The sequence below is a fragment of the Onychomys torridus genome, chromosome 4 (genome assembly GCF_903995425.1).
Source record: "Onychomys torridus chromosome 4, mOncTor1.1, whole genome shotgun sequence".
Classification (NCBI taxonomy): Eukaryota; Metazoa; Chordata; class Mammalia; order Rodentia; family Cricetidae; genus Onychomys; species Onychomys torridus.
Window position 1 is genome coordinate 85,186,159 of NC_050446.1, and position 20,724 is coordinate 85,206,882.

Here is a 20,724-nt window from a genome sequence, read left to right on the forward strand (position 1 = left end):
TGAAAGCATTCTGATTTATTTTATTTTGGCAAGAATATTCTGTTTATTTTGAGCCACATTTCTGTTCACCATTTACTTTTTTTTTTAATAAAAAAGGGTGATATTGTATTATTTATTGTGTGTGTGTGCTCATACACTTGGGTCCCTACAGAAAGCAGAAGAGAGGATCAGATTGCTTTGTAAGCCCCCCAATAAAGTTCATGATGAAAACTGAACTCTGGACCTTGGGAGCAGCAACAATTGCGCTTAACAGATGAGCCATCTCTTCAGCCCCTCACTACATTTTCTATTACTACAGTCCACACACTCCAGACACTAGAGATGTTGCATATACTATTTCCAAAAAGGGGAAAGTGAGTCTTACCTATGTCAGTTGCTCGAGCTGGCAGAGGCCTCCTCCACTGGGTCACAAATTTATATGCATCCAATCTTATTTCTATGATGTTGTTTAACAAAGCCAGAAGAGGGGCCAGAGGAAAAGCAGCAACAAAGATGGTAGTGAAACCAAATTGCAGAACTGTAAGACAGGAACATAAGGGAGTAATGAACATACATAATAAAATCTACCGGGTGCCTCACTGCACCAATTACGAGCATTAGATGAATTACCTTTAATGATACCTCTACTCAGTAAACACTCTTATTTTGACAGTTGAAGTAACTTTTGATCCTATGTGATAAGTAAACTTGTTTAAGAGTGGATGGCTAGAAAATGTTAAAAGCCTGTACTCCATCTCAGATATGGGTATATTTAACGTCTAATTTCTCTCCCACCCAAATATAATATGAGGAGGACAGGAAAATGGAGGAGAAAAAGGAAGAAAAGGGTGAGGAGGAGGAAAAAGCTATCAAAAAGACAAGCAAAGAATAACACTTTCCTTCAGGCTCTGGCAGGGACCCCAAAGCCCTCCACTACACTACCCTATCTTCTCTTTTTATAGATGAGGATACTGAAGGTCAGAAAATAAGACAACAACTGGACTGGGAAGCCATATTTTCTTAATATAAATTAAGGACATTCCTGCAGAAACTCAGACTGTGTTTGAGAGTGTGAAGAGGATGAGGTAAACATGGCAAACATATATTGTATGAAAATATTAAAGAAGTAATAAAATGTTATTCAAAAATAACCATACTTTCTTTGAGGAGGATACTATTTTTCTTTATAAAGAGTTGATTCAGCTTTGTTATTTTTCACCAAAATATTTGCCAGTAGCCTGGTGTGGTGATGCATGCCTATAATCCTCACACGTCTGACTTTAAGATAAAGTTCACTTGCATTTCAGAATGATCAGTGTGTAAAAAGAGTATTGCCATTACTGCTGTTTTCCTCTTAAACCAAAGCTGAGGTTAACTAGAAAAAGCAATATCAGCACAGCCAAATGATCCTGCAGAAAAACCTCTCCTTACCCATTTCTAAGTACTCGTCCATGAGTCCATGAATGTTCATGGGCTGAAGATTCCAGTCATTTTCCCATTGTGGTATGGAAGCATCCTGTATTCCCCGCTTGATTTTATGTCGTGACCACCAGTTTTGGATTAACCTGTATCAGAGAGCAGACCAAAGATATATATGACCTGTTACTAAACCATCTGTGAAAATGTATATTTTACTAAGAAACAACAAATTTCAACTAATCTTTTGTTGTATCAAGTATTCTTGGAAGTGAAGATAGTCAGTGGTTTTAACTTTACAATAATTGAAAATAAAGCAAGTCTGAACTTTAAAAAGTTTAAAATCTTTAAATTATAAAGTTAAATAAAAAAGATTTAGTGAAAGTTACTAGATCCTATCATCCTAGAACTCTCTAAGGTCCTCCAAACATCTAGATATTTATAAGGAATTCAATGCCAGTAAACTGAACCATTCCTTGATACTGACAAGGCTAAATTCATTTCTCCTACCTCCAACTATAAAAACTCCTACATTGCCTGTTGTCTTTAGGTCTGTGCCCTTCATTGCTCATAGTCCATCAGTTTTGGGGCTGTTCATGTGGATGTGAATAAAATTATGTTCTGCACGAAACAGTAGGCCTACATAAACTTTCAAGAGTCCTAGGCTCTGGTCTCCATCCTCTCTTGCATTGCATGTGGGATGCTTGTCCAATTAAATTCTTTGTTTATAATCATGAAAAGTTTGAACACTAATGCCAACATTCTGCTACTATCATTAACAGAAGTTGTCAGGCAATGGATATGTTTACATGAGTTATTGTCTGGGGTCTGAAAAATAAGTGAAAATATTCTATCTTTGGCTTGGGAATGGTCATGGTACTATGATGTCTAGAGATAGCCTGGTATGCACTGTGAGGGGCTTTTGCATGATGAATTACTTAAGACTTTGAAAGGTACTCTAGGATGACATGATTTTTCACAGTTCAGTGAATAACACCTAAGGCTCAATTTTAAGTAACTGGAGATTCAGAATCTGTTGGAAGACAGAGTGCTCTGGTCAACATCCCATGGAGGTCGCCCTTGGAATCTCACAAAGATGTGAAGGGGGAGGCAGGTTAGAATTGACACAGCTCTGCTTATTTAAATTTTATCTGTATTATTTTTGCTTAAGGTTTTAATTCAATGGAAAATTGTGGTTTAAAATTTAAAAACCACTGCTTTGGTGATCCATTCAGTCCTGCAAAGTATTCACCTACAAGGCCTTTCCTAAGTGTTTGAAAAACATACATGGAATGAGTATCTCTTGCTATTTCCCCTCAGTATTTGACATGCCTGATCCAGGCTTACCATCATGGACTAAGGCCATGGTTAAAATGAGTATCAGACATGAACAGTGCACATGGCAGACCACATGTGATGGTGGTGCAAAGAACCCTTCTCTGTTCTCCTAGGGCCACAATTCTACCCTCCTGGAGCTTATGAAGTGTTCATGGTAGTAGATTCAATCCTATGCCCCACACCTGAAGCCTAATTTCCTCAGTTGTGCTTCTAGACTTCCCATCCCATACATTTTAAAGTGATAAGCAAAGGAGAGGAAGGGACATAGCAAGTGCACGAGGAACTCTAACCCTTTATTCAGGCTTCATGTAGAAGAGATTTCATGGAATCTGTTATATAACCTATACACACATTATATACAAGTACATTACATATTCATTTGTATATAATATACACTCTTCCCAAGTGTTTTCTTATCTAAAATTTAAATTTAAATTCTATTGGGTCATTTCATTTAGTGTTTGCACATCTCTCGTTTCACAAGTGAAAGAAAAATCTCAGAGAGATGACATAAACTCTAATCAAAATTACCAAGAAACAGAGAAGGGATTCAAATCAGGAGTAGATAGTTTTGAACCCATGCTCTAAATATAGTTTACCAATACCCAGCATGCTGCTGTGTTAATATGACTTCTCCATCACTAGGTTGTTGGCTTGGGAATGTCATTTATGGGAAGACATGAAAAAAAAGTGAAAGTAAAATTTGACGAGTAAACCTGTTTTGTATCATTAATCAAAGAGTAAATCTATTTATATCATCAATCAGCTAATCAGTTTCTCTCTCATATTAAAATGTCCTCACAGGATATTATCACATCAATTTGCTTCTAATGATGTTTGTAGAGGTGAGGAAAGCATCATAAACGGACTAGAGAACTTTGTTCTGTCCGACATCTTTTTCTGCAATGTATCATTTTGGAAGGAAAGGAGACCCTTTTTAACAGTAATGCCACCATCACCTTATATCTCTTGATAGTTCAAAGACAGCAGAAAATTATTTTTATTTTCAAGATACTCTCTTACTAATGTTTTAAAAATAATAAGCTGAACTCGTGTTCTATGTACATTAGTTCCTTTAATCCCATCACTTGGTCCTGAATTTGATCTTACCATTTCTCTTTTCTTATAGACATGAAAATTGAGGTTCAGAAAGCCTAAACTTACAGACATTCACACATTTAGTAAGGACTGATCATCTCACTGCTCATGAACCCTAAATTATAACTATATATAAGACACATCTAGAGATAGCATGCTCACGGATATCCCAGCTCCATGAAGTTGTTCCATATTTGCTTCAAAAACATGATGACTCCCATCTGCAGGCAGAGGTCTATCAGACAGCCACTAGGATGGCACTAAAAAGAAACAGCAAGACCCATAAGGATCCTGCTCCCACGCCCTGCACCCAAGGATCCTGCTTCTGCCCCTGCATCCCAAGCCAGTTCAAATATCTCCAGCTTTAAATTGCAAAGTAAACTTTACTTCTGGGTCACATTTTCTCATGAAAAAAAAAAAAAAAAGGAAACAGATACAATGACACTTTCAGTAATTATGGTGGAATTTGGGTTAGCTTTTAGTGAGTACTTGCTAGCTCCCACTGTCAATCATGGTCCCATATAGTGAATGCTAACAAATGTTCTACATCGCAAATGAGATATTAGAAAAGTAATTATGATACAGTTTATGATTTTGTTTCAAGGATTTTTCTCTTTCTAAATAATTTTAGATTTTCTGAAAAAAATTCATACATTTTAGTAAGTTCTCATATATTCCTCTACATTCAACCCAAAGCTAAGAAACTAACAGTAGTGCATTGTAATTCAATAAACTGCAGTCATCACTGGCATTTTTCTCTCCTTCAGGACTGTTAAATAAGGCAATTAGCATACTGCATTGCATGTCTTTCACATCCCCCTGTTTTCTTCTCTTCTGGACAGCATTTTTGTAACCTCAAGAAGTTTTGAAGATCACTGGTCCATGCAGGTCTCCTTGCCTGGGTTTTTTATGTCGATTTTCTTCTCTGTACTGAGTTTTTGCTGTTGTTTAGATTTTCAATAAATTGGTATGAAACACACACACACACACACACACACACACACACACACACACAAATGTGACTTAAGTGAATACCGAAACCAAAGTGTGCTGCTTGAAACTGCACTATAAAAGCAATTCAGGTGTGGGTCTGGAACTTTAGAAATGGGATCATGTCCTGCTCATAAGGATGAGTGTTCCAGTGGCTTTGATCATCGTTTCTATTTTTGTCAAATTTGTAGTAGTGGGACTTCAAAAGGAATGAATAATTAAGACATAAAAGAGCTTGCTTTAGCTGTTCCAGCCCAGTAGCTCAGCAATATGAGTTAGAGAATAGGTTTGCCCATGGCCATGCTCATGGCATAGCAGGGTCCAGATTCCAATCATCCTAGAACACCTCTTCCCTCTAGCATAAGCATATGTCCCCCTGACTTCTTCACCTTATACCATGAAAGTGTTCAGTGGAATGTGTGAAGCTGAATCACTAAGATACAGGGGATGATCACAGTTCAACAAGATGGCTCTTCATTTTTTGTAGAGAGACTTGGAAGAGAATTGACTTGCTCAGAGTCTGAGGAAAGAATACTCACATCTTCTTCCTACAATGCATCATGCTAAGTATAAATTCTATTTACCAAATATGTCAGTTGCCTAGGAGTGTAGGCTTAGCACACATGCAGTATTACAAAGGGACAGGAGTAACAAAACAATGAGAGATATATGATTGAATCATTCCAGTAAAGGGCAGGTCAAAGTTAAAAGGCAAGTCAATAATGAATTGGTTAAAAATGAGTCTTGAAGAATTTGTAATTTACAAATTTCTTTAACTTTCTTATAGAGAACAACAAGGGACATTGGGTTTTATTAGTTTGTCCAATTCACATAGTGATGGCCTTGAGCTAAAGCCAATCATTTGTTAAAACATATCATACTTAGAATGTATAAATGGTCATGGATGAATGTGCAAAAGATCGAGACATTTATGAGCAAACCAAAGCTCAGTATTTTCACATATTTTCTCCTTCTCAGTGAGAATGTGTGTAGGGAAGGTGAGAGGGAGGTTGAGTGTCTTCATTCATCGGAGCTTCTTTGAAGAAGCTAGGGACTAGACAGGACTGCCAGGCTCCATGATTCTTCACTTTACCTACTCTTCAATTTTCACTCTAAAGGCAGTTCACAGTTATTGGTCTTCTCAGCCAAATGCATTTCCATGGCTGTGCTCACATCCCCGTCCAATGGTGGCTGGTAAACAGTGGTCAAAGCAAGACTTTGAAGCTGTGCTGATTTTATTTGAATCATAGGTTCATCAGTTTTGTGACTTTTGGCAAATTATAAAACTTCTCTATTCTTTTGTTCACTCATCTATAAAATTAATATAATAATATTGTTATGCGGACTTAATGAAATTTTACAGAAAGAGCACTTAATAACGATTATTGAAATATGCCAGCATTTAGTAAGTGCTTGTTAATGTTAGCAATTTAGAACAATTTAATAATGAATTTACATGATATTTTTGTGAGATCACATAACTATAGTGAGAGTCACAAATCCAATATAACCACTTCATAAAAGTTCTGACAAATTGTATTGCTTTTTTCCTCTCTCTTTATATTGGTTCCTATCAATTGTGCCTCCTATTTGAAATACATAATTTAGTTTCACAAATGAGAATACTGTGCTACCTCTTCCTGTTCTTCCTGTTACCACTTTAAAAAGGAAGGAGCTGAGATTCCCAGATAAGATATTCCTTTGGGTGGGAAATTCTAGTACACAGACTACTAGAACCTAAGAACAAAACATTTGTTCATTTGTGATTATATCCTATACTTTATGATTATTAATGCTAGTAAGTAAGTCAATGAGACTGTCCTTTGAAGACCCTCCATCAGAGACTTGCCATAGAGCTTGTGCTTATACTTGCTTCCTATGTGAAGGAATAGAGACTCAATACTCATCCCTGATTTTCATGCTCTCTATATAATTTAGAATTTCTAAGGTATATCATAAATTGCAATGCTAACTTTATGTTTTCCTAGAACATTCAGTCCTTTGTGGGTAAATATAGTCATCACATATCTATAATAAAAAATGTGGAGGACAATTATGAGACATTTTTCTGATACCAGTATTATAATTATTTTTCTGGAGTTTTCAAAGAGTAACCAGGATTTCCCACAATTTCATCATTAAGAAAAAGAATATGCATTTGAATATTAATGGTAGTGATAGCTCCTCAAAGGGTGTCAATGTGAATCTATGTGGCTATAACCACTCTGTTCCCACCTTTGGCTTCCTACCTAATCTGGTCAAGCCCTTTTGATAGAAGTAAGCCTTAAGTTACTAAGTGGATGACCAGGGTGACTAGGCTTTTGTTGGATGTGGGTATAATTCCTGGCCATAAATAACAACAAAAATAAATTAACAGACATATGGATAAATAGAATAAAATAAAACTGAAAATAAAATTGAGACTTCCAGGCAATCCCAGGCTTATAAAAGGTCTTAGTGTTTTCCCCCACCTTCAACGTCTTCCTTTGTAAAAGCCTATGTAGATGTGGGACTCATTATGCACCCAGTCTTTGCCTCCAACTTGTCATCTTCCTTTTTTCGTTTCTCAAGTGTTGGGATTATAGGAATGTACCATGGCACTCAGACTTTGTCTGTCTTTGGCCACAGAATACTACAACTATAGCTATGGAGCCATGACAGTGATAAGTATCAGCAATTGTGAAGATCTTCCCATAGTCTAGGGTTGTGCTTATTGTGTTTTGTAAATTAACTACTACCTATAAATAACTTGGCAACATAATTATTACTACTGCCAATTTAGCATGGAGAACCAGATAGTCAATGAATGATGAATTAAGGGCAAAGAACAAATTACAAGGGTAATTAACATTTGAGCCCAGCTTTTTATTATAAAGCATATTTTCTTGGGAAGTTTTAGGCTTTATTCATGTAGAGAGACAATTTCTGGAACAATCTGGAAAGAACATAAATGAGGCTTCCTTGTGATTTTAAGGACCATTTTTTTGGTAGAGAGTAGAATTATGTCTCCCTTCATTTTTCTTTTGCAATCTTTTCTTCACTCCTTCTACATTATGACCTCACATTAGAGACACCATCTATCATTGGACTTTTATAATGGAATCATGAAAATCATCAAAATCAAAAATTTTGATTGAGAGAAGGAACAAAATCCTGATAAGGAGAACATAGACAAGACACAGACAAAATTACAAACATAGGCTTCAACAAATCTAGAGACTCCTTTTGCTATTAAATATGCAGCTTCTATTTGGTAGAAATACTTGATTATTCTTTACACAAAAGTAAGTTTATGATTAGTAAAACATCACCTAATATAAAATAACATTAATAAAAATGAGTTATTTTATGGTCCTAGAATTGAGAAAAAAATTTGTAGTATAATATCAACAAATCCAATAAGAACAGTGTCATTTAAGCTAGGCATAATGGTGCACTCATATGATCTCATCACTTAGGAGGTCGAGGCAAGAAGACCAGGAGTTCAATGTCTTTGTCAGGTACATAACTAGTTCAAAGCCGTTGTGGGCTACATGATACTTTTTTTTTTTTTTCAAATCAAACTAACAAAAAGTAAACAAACAACAAGCACAAAATAAAATAATGTCATTTTCATTAGATAAATGATAAGTATTTTTCTAAAATGAGATATTAAGGAGAAACCAAAAGAGAAGCAAATTGAGAAAATCTGAAACAAATTTGAAATATGAGATTCGACTTGTATTAATTTATGAATTAATGAGCAGAGAAAGAGTATCATAAAAGTGAACAGGAAGAGTACACACAAAAGGAAATATAACATAGCCATAGACAAAAAATAGTATTTCTCAGCTCATTTGCCACTGAAGGAACAAAAATCAAAGGGAGATATCCTTTCTCTAATTACATCATTTACAAATGTTTGTGTTGGTCAGTCTGACAAAGAGACTATACACTCTAGAAAGTGCTGACTTTTTGAAGGACTTTTTCTCACTTCAGTGAAAACTCATGAGATGCAGTGAACCTACCCCTTCATCTTGTTTCCGTGGGTCATTATGTATTGTAAATCAATAAAGAAATATGAGCTTCCAGCACATGTGCACATGTATTTATAGATGACTATTTCATACTTTTTAGATTTAATTTTCATTTCATCCAGGGAAACATATTTACATTTGGAAACTGATTCAATAGATGGTAATACTTTTCCAAGATGAGGAAACTTCAAGGGTTATATTCATGGAGCTTATAATAGAAAACAAACAAGTAAGCAATTATGATTTAAAAAGCAATAAGGGAAGAGGCCAGAATATTGGTGTTTAATTGTAAAAGCATCATCCTTTTTAAAATAAATGTTGCTGCTTCCATTTTGAACGCAAAAATCTCTTCTCTTCCAAAATTTGCCTCTAACACTCTTGGAAATCTTCCCTCCTCAGCCCATTACCTCCCACAGTCACTGGCCTGTATCCATACCCATCCACACACCCACTCTCATGGGGTTACTTACTTCCTCCAGTCTCCATCGCTCAAAAAGTTTATTGTATTTTCCTGGGTGGCCTACGAATCTGTAAAAAGTGTGTGAATTCATTAGCAATTAAGTGAAGTTCACCCGCTGATGCATCACACAGAGTGCTTGTGTGGGCAGACATAATTGTTCACTGCTGCAGCTTGTCCCATAGAGTTGGTATTTGCTATGCTTAAACAACATCAAAGTAACTGACTTGAAAAGGAGAAAGTGATGCATAAACTCAGTACCAATGAGTAGATAAAGTGCAGATACATCAATCCAATGACATTTAATACTTGTTTCCATGAAGAATTTTAATATTGTGTGGGCCAGGTTAATGAATATCATCATAATGTACTGAATGGTTTTGTTCAAAATGTTTCTAGCTTCTGTATGTTCCCTTGGAACCATGTGGATGGAGGGTTAATCAAATAGCAAACTGGGACCCTTAATTTTATATGTTTGTTTCTCAAATTTTAGATCAAAGGAGGAAAAACAATCAAAATCCTGGTTTACACACCAAGAAATCATAACTCAGGGATAAAATAAAATCATTTTCTTCTAAACAAAGTAATAATTAATGAATTAATGATAATTAGATGATGACTTACAGGTGGTGTTTTCTCTCTCTCTGTTTCTCTCTCTCTCTCTCTCTCTCTCTCTCTCTCTCTCTCTCTTGTGTGTGTGTGTGCACACACACACACAAACAAAATTTAAGTGGTAGTAGCTTTCAGAGGTTACTGAGTAAGAACATATGTAAAATCTGTTACACTATATTCTAAGACAGAGTTTAAGAACTTCTGTTTCCTAACTGGTAATGAAGATGTTTGCATTTTGTTTTCTTCCTGGCAATGGCAGGATGTGTAAAGTTAACTCACCTTCCCAGAAAAAATGCAATATAGAAGATAGAACTGTTCAGATTGACAAATTGGAAAAGGAACATTTTCAAGGCAAAGCTGTTTTCCCATTCTGATTCTGTTCGAGGATATTCTATAAGAAACACAGATTATTGATTTACATGAGGTGAACAACAACAAAAAAAATCAGTGTTATACCTTTAAAAGTTTTTCAGTCTTGCAGAGAAAAAGCAAAAGAGAACATATATAGGCTACAAAATAGAAATAGATGCAAACAATGTTATACATTATTTGTAAAAACAAAATAACACAAGCCATTATGAGAAAAATCAGGTGTGGAAAAAAGCCCTTTGGATCAATAAAAGCTCCATATAGGCTGCATTTGGAATTACCGGAAAGTCTCAATTGCTAAGATTTAATTGGGCAAATCACCCATGGCTGATATATAAAATTAAAACACAAATATAATAATAAAAATAAACAAACAAAACCAAAAACAAATCAGTATTACCCATTATTATTTTATTTTATTTTTTGGTTTTTCCAGACAGGGTTTCACTATGCAGTTTTGGTGCCTGTCCTAGATCTCGCTCTCTAGACCAGGTTGGCCTCAAACTCACAGAGATCCGCCTGCCTCTGCTTCCCGAGTGCTGGGATTAAAGGCATGCACCACCACTGCCCAGCTAGCCCATCATTATTAATTAAGAACTATGGATCCACCAGACACTATGCCATCACTGGGCTTTCATATATGAAAAATCAAATACTAAGCTAAAACTTTGACATTACTGCTACTTAGAAAAAAAAAACAGCTATTCTTTTTCCTATTAATTATAGCCACCCTACCCCATTCTTCTTGTAAATTCCTATGTTCTGAAGATAGAATATCTTAAAAAAAAAATCAACATAGGTTTCAGAGACAGAGAGAGCTTTGAAACAATTTGTAAGAAAGTTTTTGATAATTCAGTTCAAGTATTTTATTATCCAACCCTAAAAGAGCAACAAAACAGATGATTCTCACTTAATATATACATTGCGGTGTGTTGGGCAGTTGATCCACAATGATGAAATGGGAATCATTACTCAAATTTTTCAAGTTCAAAAACTACACTAAAAATAACAATAAGAAGAAAAGAGCCAAGTGTAGCACATGCCTTTAATCCCAGCCCCAGGAGGCAAGGCCAGGTGGATATTTATGAATTTGAGGCCAAACTGATTTACATAGTCAGTTTCAGGCAGAAAGTGCTACATACTGAGACCCTGTCTCAAAAAAAAACAAAACAAAATGAAACAAACAAACAAAAATACTTTATAGTGTTCCCCTCCTAATTGTAGGCATTGGTAAGACAGAATCTTGGAATATAGCTTTTGTTCATCTTGATGACAATATTTATATTGTCAAGGTTTGTAGTGGGGGAGAACAAATCTCTTACTATATAACTGTTTAAGAAATGAACCTTGGGCTGGAGAGATTGTTCAGTCATTAAAGGCTGTGCTCACAACCAAAGTGTCAAGAAATGAACTTCTCTCCACATTTTTTTTTTGTTTTTCTTTTTCTTTCTGTCTTTAAGTATTTGCAATATACACATTCAGATGGATATTTTATGAATCCTCCAAAACAAAGTTTTCAAATCGGTATTAATATAGGAGCATGAAAACTAATGAGACTAGGTCAAAGGAGAAGCCAGCAGACGGGAGAAATCTGTTTCTTAGAAACTGAAAACTAACTGGAGTCAAATAACTAACTAGATTACCAGAGGCTAAAACCAAAGTCTGAGCATGGAGATAGTGGTTGAAGAATGGCAACCCCCTTAAATAATGCCGAGACATGTTTATCAGACCATAGAAAGCTAGAGAATCACAAGTACCATAGCAAAATAGAATCAATAAAGATATGGCATGGAGGAGCCTAGGGGGATACTATATACACTTGTATATTCTGAAAGCCATACCTGTTTTCCTAAGTCAGCAGACAGGAAGGTGGGACAAACAGGTAAACATGTCGCTGAAGGGAAATTGTCAAATCTGAGATACTATTTAAAATTCTAACAGTTGGAACTTCTCAAGCAAAGATGGAATTGAAATCTTTTTCATTGTATAGGGCTGGTAACCAGTAAACAATCCATACACCAGGTGTCCTACATGCTTCAGTTTTGTTTTGCTGTGTTGTGTTTACTGCCAAACCAGACACCTGAGCTCAATTCCTGGAACCTCCATTGTAGAAGCAAAAAATTGACTCTAAAAGTAGTCTTCTCTCTGTCTCTCTGTCTCTGTCTCTGTCACTGTATCTCTCTCTCTCTCTCTCTCTCTCTCACACACACACACACACACACACACACATACACACACACACACACACACACACACACACACACACACACACACACACACACACAAACAACAACAAAAACAAATGTAATCCAAAACTTGAAGTGAATGAAAGTCATTATTTACCCAGCACTTCAGATAAGTCTTTTACAAGAAAGACATCAAAATGTAGAGATAAAAGGAACAAACAGAAATGAAATTTAATATTCTCCAACAGGAAGTAGACATTCTAGAGGCTAACCACTACCTTTTTTTCTTAAGGGTTTGTGGGTCAAAACTCATATGTATCACAGTAATACTAAATGACATTCTTAGAAAATACTATCCTCACCAGGTGATGTTGGCTCATGCCTTTAATCCCTGGACTCAGGAAGCAGAGGCAGGCAGATCTTAAGTTCCAAGCCAGCTTAGGTTCAGAGCAAGTTTCAGGACAGTCAGGGCCACACAGAGAAACAATATCTTGACTCTCCCACCCCCTGCCCCCACTAACCGAACAAATAAATAAAAATAAATACATAAACAAACAAACAAACAAATAAATAATGAAGGAAGGAAGGAAGGAAGGAAGAAAGGAAGAAAGGAAGGAAGGAAGGAAGAAGACATTCCTCATTTTAGGCAATGAATTTAAGGTTTCAAGAAGCAAGGCTATTGGTCTCTACTTTGTAACTAAGTAGAATAAGTTGCAGAACACAGATTTTAACCCATGTATTCTAACTACAGGGCCTATGCTCTGCTTGGTGGAAGGAGAGAATTGAATCAATTTCTTCAAGTTTTCCACTGACCTCCACACACAGGCCAAAGCATGTTTGTGACTCACCCCCTCCACACATACACATGGAGATGGGCAAAGAACTGAGAAATCTGGGGAAAAAGTTTCGCAAGTAATGATAAATAAGTTTCCCCTCTTCTCGAGGGATAGTTTCAGATGATACACTTTGCCCACTTGTGTTGTCTAATGTAGATTAATTTCTAGCCCCATTTCTCTCTGGTTATTTGCAAATTCTTGCATAACTGAAGACATAAAAATGGTAAAATATACACAATGTCTAAAGACTAATATACAGTCATTTACTTACTACAAATAAAATAAGGAAAATGAACTTACCTAAGTTAGTGAGGAGGTATGCAATTTTTTCATAAGCCTGCAAAGGAGTATACAGATAAATATTATTCTATTTTATATAGTGCTAGAATTGACGTTCTTCAAAGAAGTTCCTAAAGTGTATCTACAAGGAGGATACATTTTTAGAGAAGTAGAAGTATTTATTAACACACTATGTAGTGTTCTATACATACAAAATATACACAAAAAATAGTTGACCTGTGAATGAGTTCAGAAATACATGTGTATGTATAAATGTAGACACCTTATTATCTTCAAAACAACTCTTTGTTGCTATCTTTATTTTAATTGAATATCTACTCCCTAAACTAAGACAAAAATAAACAAAAATCATTCAGTTAGTTAAAGGCTGAGATGAGATTCACAACTGTCTGATGTGGTGATATATTGTGTTCCCCAATATACTGCATATTCTAATGAAACTTATCTGGAGTCAAGGAACAACACAGCCACTAGATTAGACATAGAGGCCAAATAGTGGTGGCACACACCCTTAATCCTAGCATTCCAGAGGCAGAGATTCATCTGGATCTCTGTGAGTTCAAGGTCACACTGGAAACAGAGCCAGGCATGGTGACACACATCTTTAATCTTAGCACTTGCAATCTCATGTCTTGCTTGGGAAAGACACACACTTTTAATCCCAGGAAGTGACAGGAGGAAGCAGAAAGGTATATAAGACATGAGAACCAGAAACTAGAGGCTTTTAAGCTTTTAGGCTTTTAGCAACAGTTCAGCTGAGATACATTCTGGTGAGGCCTCAGAAGCTTTTGGTCTGAGGATTTGTGGAAACAGGATTGGATAAGGAGTTGTTGAGGTGAGGTTGGCTGTGGCTTGTTCTGCTTCTCTGATCTTTCAGAATTCACCCCAATACCTGGCTCCCAAGTTTTTTCTATTAATAAGACCATTTAAGGTTCATGTTAGAGTCTGCCACTTGAGCCTTAGGAGATCTGATGCCCTCTACTGGCCTGATCAGGTACCCATACGCATGTGCCATATGCACATCCAGACACCTGTATATAAACATAATGTAAATTAGAACACAACAAAACAATAGTCATACCTAAAGTATTAAAAATTTAAGGAATGTATCTGAATACGTAAAGAATTGTCTGTATTCTCTGCCAGCTCTTTCAATAAAACTATAACTATTTCATCTTAGCCATCATCCAAATCTACCTCTTTTTAAGATCAAGACTATCTTGAAACAGATTAAGTAAATACTCTTCTCTCTCTAGAGCAGCATTTTGTTTGGACTTATTTTGATTTTTATTTTACTTCTACTCATGAGCTAACATTTTCAAATTTTAAACAAGATTACTTTTATTTTGTAAGGACATGCTGTTTTCAATGTACCATGCCCTTTTCTATGTCCCACAATGCACCATGCCCTTTTTTATGCCCCACAGTGCACCATGCCCTTTTCTATGCCCCACAGTGTACCATGCCCTTTTCTATGCCCCACTATGCACCATGCCCTTTCCCATGGCCCCATTATACAGTCACATGACAGTAACAGATTCTCCAAGGATTTTAACAGAATGAACTTTATCAGCTTACAAACAACATTTGACCAGCTATTGTCTGTCAGCCCTGAGCAGAATGTTCTCATGCATCTTGAAACTAATGCTGTTTAAATAGTTGCCATTTGCAGTATTTCACTCGTACCAGCACTTTCCATGTAGTAATTACACAACAACAGTTTTGTCAAGTATAACAACCCCATTTGACAGAACAGGGGACTGCAACTGAGAATACTTGGCATGTGGTCTGATAGAATAAAATACTAAGAAGTATAGTAAGAATATTCTTCTATGAGCACCTTTTAACACATATAACCCATCTATAAGTCTATGATGAAATATCTCTAGGGATGACAATAACACTTGGAGGATAGTTATAAATTGTTGTTAGAAACTTACCCAGGGTAATTCACAACCTGAATAGTCTAGACCCAAATGACACAGCTAGTTGATACCACACACATGCTATACTCCACAGTCAGTCCACAAAACGAGTTGTTAAATCCAACAATAAAGGCAGGAAGAACCCATGACTTAAACATATTCAGATGTATGGTAATAGTGTATGGCAGCAACTGTATAGAAAGAGCAGGTTGTCTGTGCGTGAATTTGACTATGTGAAGTGAAATGGGTGTATAATTGGGGGTGTTAAAAATGAGTAAGATTGCTGGGAGGTGGTGGTACATGCCTGTAATCCTAGCATTCGGGAGGCAGAGCCAAGAGGATCTATGTGAGTTCGAGGCCAGACTGGTCTCCAAAGCGAGTTCCAGAAAGGCGCAAAGCTACACAGAGAAACCCTGTCTCAAAAAACAAAACAAAACAAAACAAAATGAGTAATACCACAGACAATCCTTCTGGTTCTAACCCCTACATAGTACGCTACATAGGATACCACATTGGGAAGCTTCTGAAATTGCCCACTGTTACCATACAGTAAGCAGAATTTCTCTTGTTCATATACAGTTATTTTATTACATATTCACCAATGATTTATAATATGTTAGATAGTGTTTGGGAAAATAAAAAAATTGATAGCTGTGCAGACATAGTCTATATTCTTATGGAAGTTAACTGCAAGCAGGAAGGCACAAATGACCAATACGCATGTTAAGAGGTAAAGCCAGGTGGTAGAGATGCATGCCTTTAATCCCAGCACTGGGGAGACAGAGACAAGCAGATGTCTGTGAGTTCAAGACCAGCTGGGTATACAGAATGGGTTCTAGGACAGGCAGGGCTACACAGAGAAACCCTGTCTTGAAAAACAAAAACAAACAGGTTAAAAATACTACTTTACAGTAGGAAAGCCTCTTGAAGAACATGGTACTTCCTTTAGAAGCAAGGAAGAGTGTCAAGAAAAAATGTAGACTGAGTAAATACCTTGGGAAAATGGACAAGAGTGCACCTCACATTGATAGTCCCATCACAATGGCACAGACTTAGGACAGTAGTAGCAGAAATAGCAGAGCAAATTAGTAATTGATAAACCAGAGTGATCCTGGAGGGAAACAGGTTTCTAGGGCATTTTTTGACATGACAATCATTTTAGAATTCATTGTGAGCTTAGACAGAATCAGCTTTCCACTAATGCTTTGTTGGTGTATTATATAAAAATAAACTGAGAAGAAAAGAGCAGCAAATGCAGGAAAGGCATATCAGGGAGTTTTGTATTTTTTTTAGTGTGTATTGTCTCTGCATCAGAACAGGGCTGTCCAGCGTCCATTGTGAAAATGAATTCTAAACAGACTTGCAGGGTCTAAGAGACTTATCTTCTAGTATCTGTACCTTCTAGATTCCTGGAAATCATGAGCATGGACATGAACAAATCAAATAAGCACATTGCTCTTTTAAAAAGTCAAGCCTTTTACTAAATGAATCATTTGGCATGAATTACTTTCCTAGTTAAGAGGTGTGGCCAAAATCTTTGGCCTATTCTATTCTATAGTAACCTATTTGACATAATTGTGACGAGATACCTAGCCATTCAGGAAAGACAAATGTATATTTCAGGTTTTTGTTGCAGTGAGTGGATCCTTGAAAGAAACGTAGGAATATGTGCTCTGGTCTGTACAGATGGAAGTCCAAAATGGAGAGGACTACAGAACTAATGTGGATGATTTGCATTAGCTAGCATATTAGAGGCCCCTATCCCGGCATTATATACTGTGTATACTAAGCACATTTTATGATCACAAAAGTACTCAAAGGAGGTCATTCTTTGACTGACTTTGTAGTAAAGGTTTGGGTGGCTTACTCCTAGAAGTTTCAAAGCACAGGCCTGCAACTGCTCAGATCTCTCTCTCTCTCTCTCTCTCTCTCTCTCTCTCTCTTTCTCCCTCCCTCCCTCCCTCCCTCCCTCTCCCTCTCTCTTACTTCTTCCTTCCTCCTTTCTTTCCTTCTTCCCTCCCTTCCTTCATTCCCTTTTCTCTTTCTTTTCTTTTGTATTTTTGTTGAAAAATCATTCTTTAATTACAATGGCAAGCAGCTGTTATTTTACTATAATATGAAAAATAAGTTAAGGTTTAACTGTCAAGTAGCAGGAGTATGTTTTTGGAACAATTTCATATTTTTCTTTTCATCACAGTACTTTTGGGAACATTTCTACATGTAATAGGAGCTATGGTATGGAAAACCACATGAATAGAGTAACAAAGTCAGAAAAGCAGCAGATCTAGGAAGCAACCATTTCTTCAAATTCTGTCCTTCCAGATTTTACAATATATGTTTGGCAAATAGATGTTAAAACAAGAAATTGAAGTTTTAAATATGTTTGAATTATTTGTGATTTATTTTTTGAAGATGCAGTTTCTCATCTTGGCTGTGTATCAGTATTATTTTAGATCTCACAAATTAGTGATTTAGGGGCTGACTTGATAAGAATCAACAAAGAATTTTAGAATGTTTTGTTTTTAATACAGTTTTTCTAACTACACAAAGGGTTTTCAGTAAGCAATTTGATACACCGTTTGAATGGGACACACTTTTAAAATTACTTTCGTGATTAGTATAATGGAATTGTATTTAAATTTTGATTATAGTAGAACATATTTTTCTCCTCAGTTAAATATTTATTTAGAGATATCATGATATACTTTTTTCAAAATATGCATGTGTTGGGGAAGTAAAGACTTTGGTTTAGTTTAAATTAAAATATATGCTGCAAACTTGAAAGACACTAAGAATATAATTCTAGTAACAAAAATGAACTTGGTCACATAATATGTAGGCTATTAGAACATTTGGAAAGTAAAATCCCTACAATTTGCTCAAAGGATATATTTTAAATACTATACCAGTATTTAAAAAAGACCTGGGGATCTAGATTAAAATATACTAACAAACAGCAACAAGAATAGGAAGCTATGGCCTTAGCTAAAGGAACTCAACACTTTAATAGTGGGAGAAAAGTATTAAGGCAAACAACAGAACAATGTTCACAAAGATATTGCTTAATTCCTCTAGTGATCCCATGGATAGGAACAACAGGCAGTTCAAGAACCTCAAGAATAAAACAAAGAAATAATTCTATTCTACATATGGGACCCAGAAAAAGCTTTATGGAGGAAGTGATCCTTAACTATTATTTTCAGTGATGAAGAGATATTCTCCAAGGATACTAAAGGAAAACAGAACATTCCAGACAGAGAAAGCTCTGTGAATCAAGAAACTGGGGGTGTGAATTAGCAAAACGCAGGAGGAGAGAAAGTGGTTTTTTATGCTAGAAAGTAGACAAGAGAGGGAGGGAGGGAGACTGGGAAGGACAGAGGAAGGAGTGGCTGTAGACAAAAGAAAGGAAAAACAGGCTTAAAAAAAGAAGTCTCCTTCATTGAGCTCACAAGTCTATAATTTACATTGGAAGGAGTGAAAATCATTAAACAATCTCAGGTAAAAAAGAAAACCTTCAAATATGTAATTTACACAGATCCTTTCAACTTCTATGTAGCCAGTGAGAGGAGAAGGTCTGAGAAATTCACAGGAAGACTGAGTTCTTAGATGCCTATTGCTAAACTAAAAAATCAGATAGGAGAATGCTGGGCAAAGTGTGGTTAATAGAGATTCAGAAACAAAATTCACAACAAGTGATCAGAAATAGAATAAAAAAGAAAAAAATGCACCTGAACAGCATATGGTTTGTGGAATACCTTATATTTCCTAAAGAGCCTAGAAGTCTCCTGATTTAAAGACAAATGCTTAATGATTTGAAGTATTTTTCCATGCCTACATTTCATAAATTAATGCATTCGGATTAGAGTTGAAAAGCACATTAGACTAATAGAATGTCTTTACTTAGGCTCAGTCCTTTATAAGCACATTTTAAAGCTGCGTATTGAATTTGACCTGAAAATAATAAGAGGTAGTAGCATTTGGATATCAGATGAACATTTTCATAATATAATATTTGACATTCTATTGTGTCCTTATTTGTATTAAGATCTTAAATTAATCCTGTATGTTCAGGTGAATTGGAAAGAGTGTATAATAATTTGTGAAGTGCCTTAACAGTCTGGATAGGAAGCAAATATGTAATTTCTGAAGAGCATTATTAACTTATACTGACTGAATCTGAAGAATGTAACTATGTTCACTTTGGTTGAGTTGGCTCTATACTTTCTTTGCTTATGCTAAACCAATTTACAATTCTTCTGAATGGTTACTTGTAAGGGAGAAGAAGAATCTATAATCTAATAATCTCTGAATTGCAGTTTTAATGTAAAAATGCCCAAGAAACAAAGATACATGAAAGTAGAAAGCTGGTTGAGCCTGAGTTCTACTAGCTCTGGGTATTTGGTTTTCAGGATCAAAAAAGACTTTGGCTCCAGATTCACTGAGAAGAGGTGGTGAGACTGTAAGGTTGTCAGAGACTAACTTGATGTCTAGATTAGGACTGTCCTAGCTACCTTCTAAGTTCTTCACAGGGAGACATTAATTTTATCCACTTTACTTTCCTCTTTTTGTAAATAAAAATTATGTTAGCCTCTACCCAAAATAGACACTTAGTGAGAAAAAGTTGTCTCTGAACTATTTTTCTTTAAAATATTTTTTACAGTTTTTTTTATTTGTGTGTGTGTGTGTGTGTGTGTGTGTGTGTGTGTGTGTGTGTGTGTGTGTGTTGTCTTTCATATGTTTGTATTTGGATGTGTGGGCTTGTCCATGCCATAGTTTGCACATGGAGGTCTGTGCCTCTGTTCAGCTTCCACTTTGAGATATGGTCTCTTGGTGTTGGTTGCAGTGTGTGGCCTGCTGACTGACCCGGGAACTTCCTGGGAGTTTTCTGTCTCCGTCTCATATCTCCCTGTAGGAGCACTGCACTTATAGATACACACTAGCATGCTCAACTTTATACGGGTCCTGGAGATTCAAATTCAGGTACATGTTTGTATGGCAACAGCTTTACCCATCTTCCCAGTGTCTGCATCTGAAGTTTATGGAGATAGCAAAAACTGCAAGAGTCAGGTGTGATTCAAGCCAATGGTGGCAACTCAAGATAGAGATGGGTAGCAAAATAAAGCCCAGTTTAGGGGATTAATGACAACAATTAGAACAGTGAAACTAGAGTCTGGTGTATCTGTGGGAACTTAGCCAAAGTTT

At 36.1% G+C, this 20,724-nt stretch overlaps 1 protein-coding gene across 2 annotated transcripts in view; it reads right to left on the minus strand.

Moving 5' to 3' along the window:
* Ano3 (anoctamin 3) overlaps positions 1-20,724 on the minus strand; it is a 247,920-nt gene that overhangs the window by 10,875 nt on the left and 216,321 nt on the right. For both annotated transcript variants that reach the window (XM_036184793.1, XM_036184794.1), the window contains 6 exons: positions 13,598-13,634; positions 10,186-10,297; positions 9,308-9,365; positions 3,994-4,091; positions 1,411-1,544; positions 365-517 (listed from right to left, as the gene is read on the minus strand). In XM_036184793.1, coding sequence (XP_036040686.1) covers positions 365-517; positions 1,411-1,544; positions 3,994-4,091; positions 9,308-9,365; positions 10,186-10,297; positions 13,598-13,634 — 592 coding nt within the window. The remainder of the gene's footprint in view (positions 1-364; positions 518-1,410; positions 1,545-3,993; positions 4,092-9,307; positions 9,366-10,185; positions 10,298-13,597; positions 13,635-20,724) is intronic.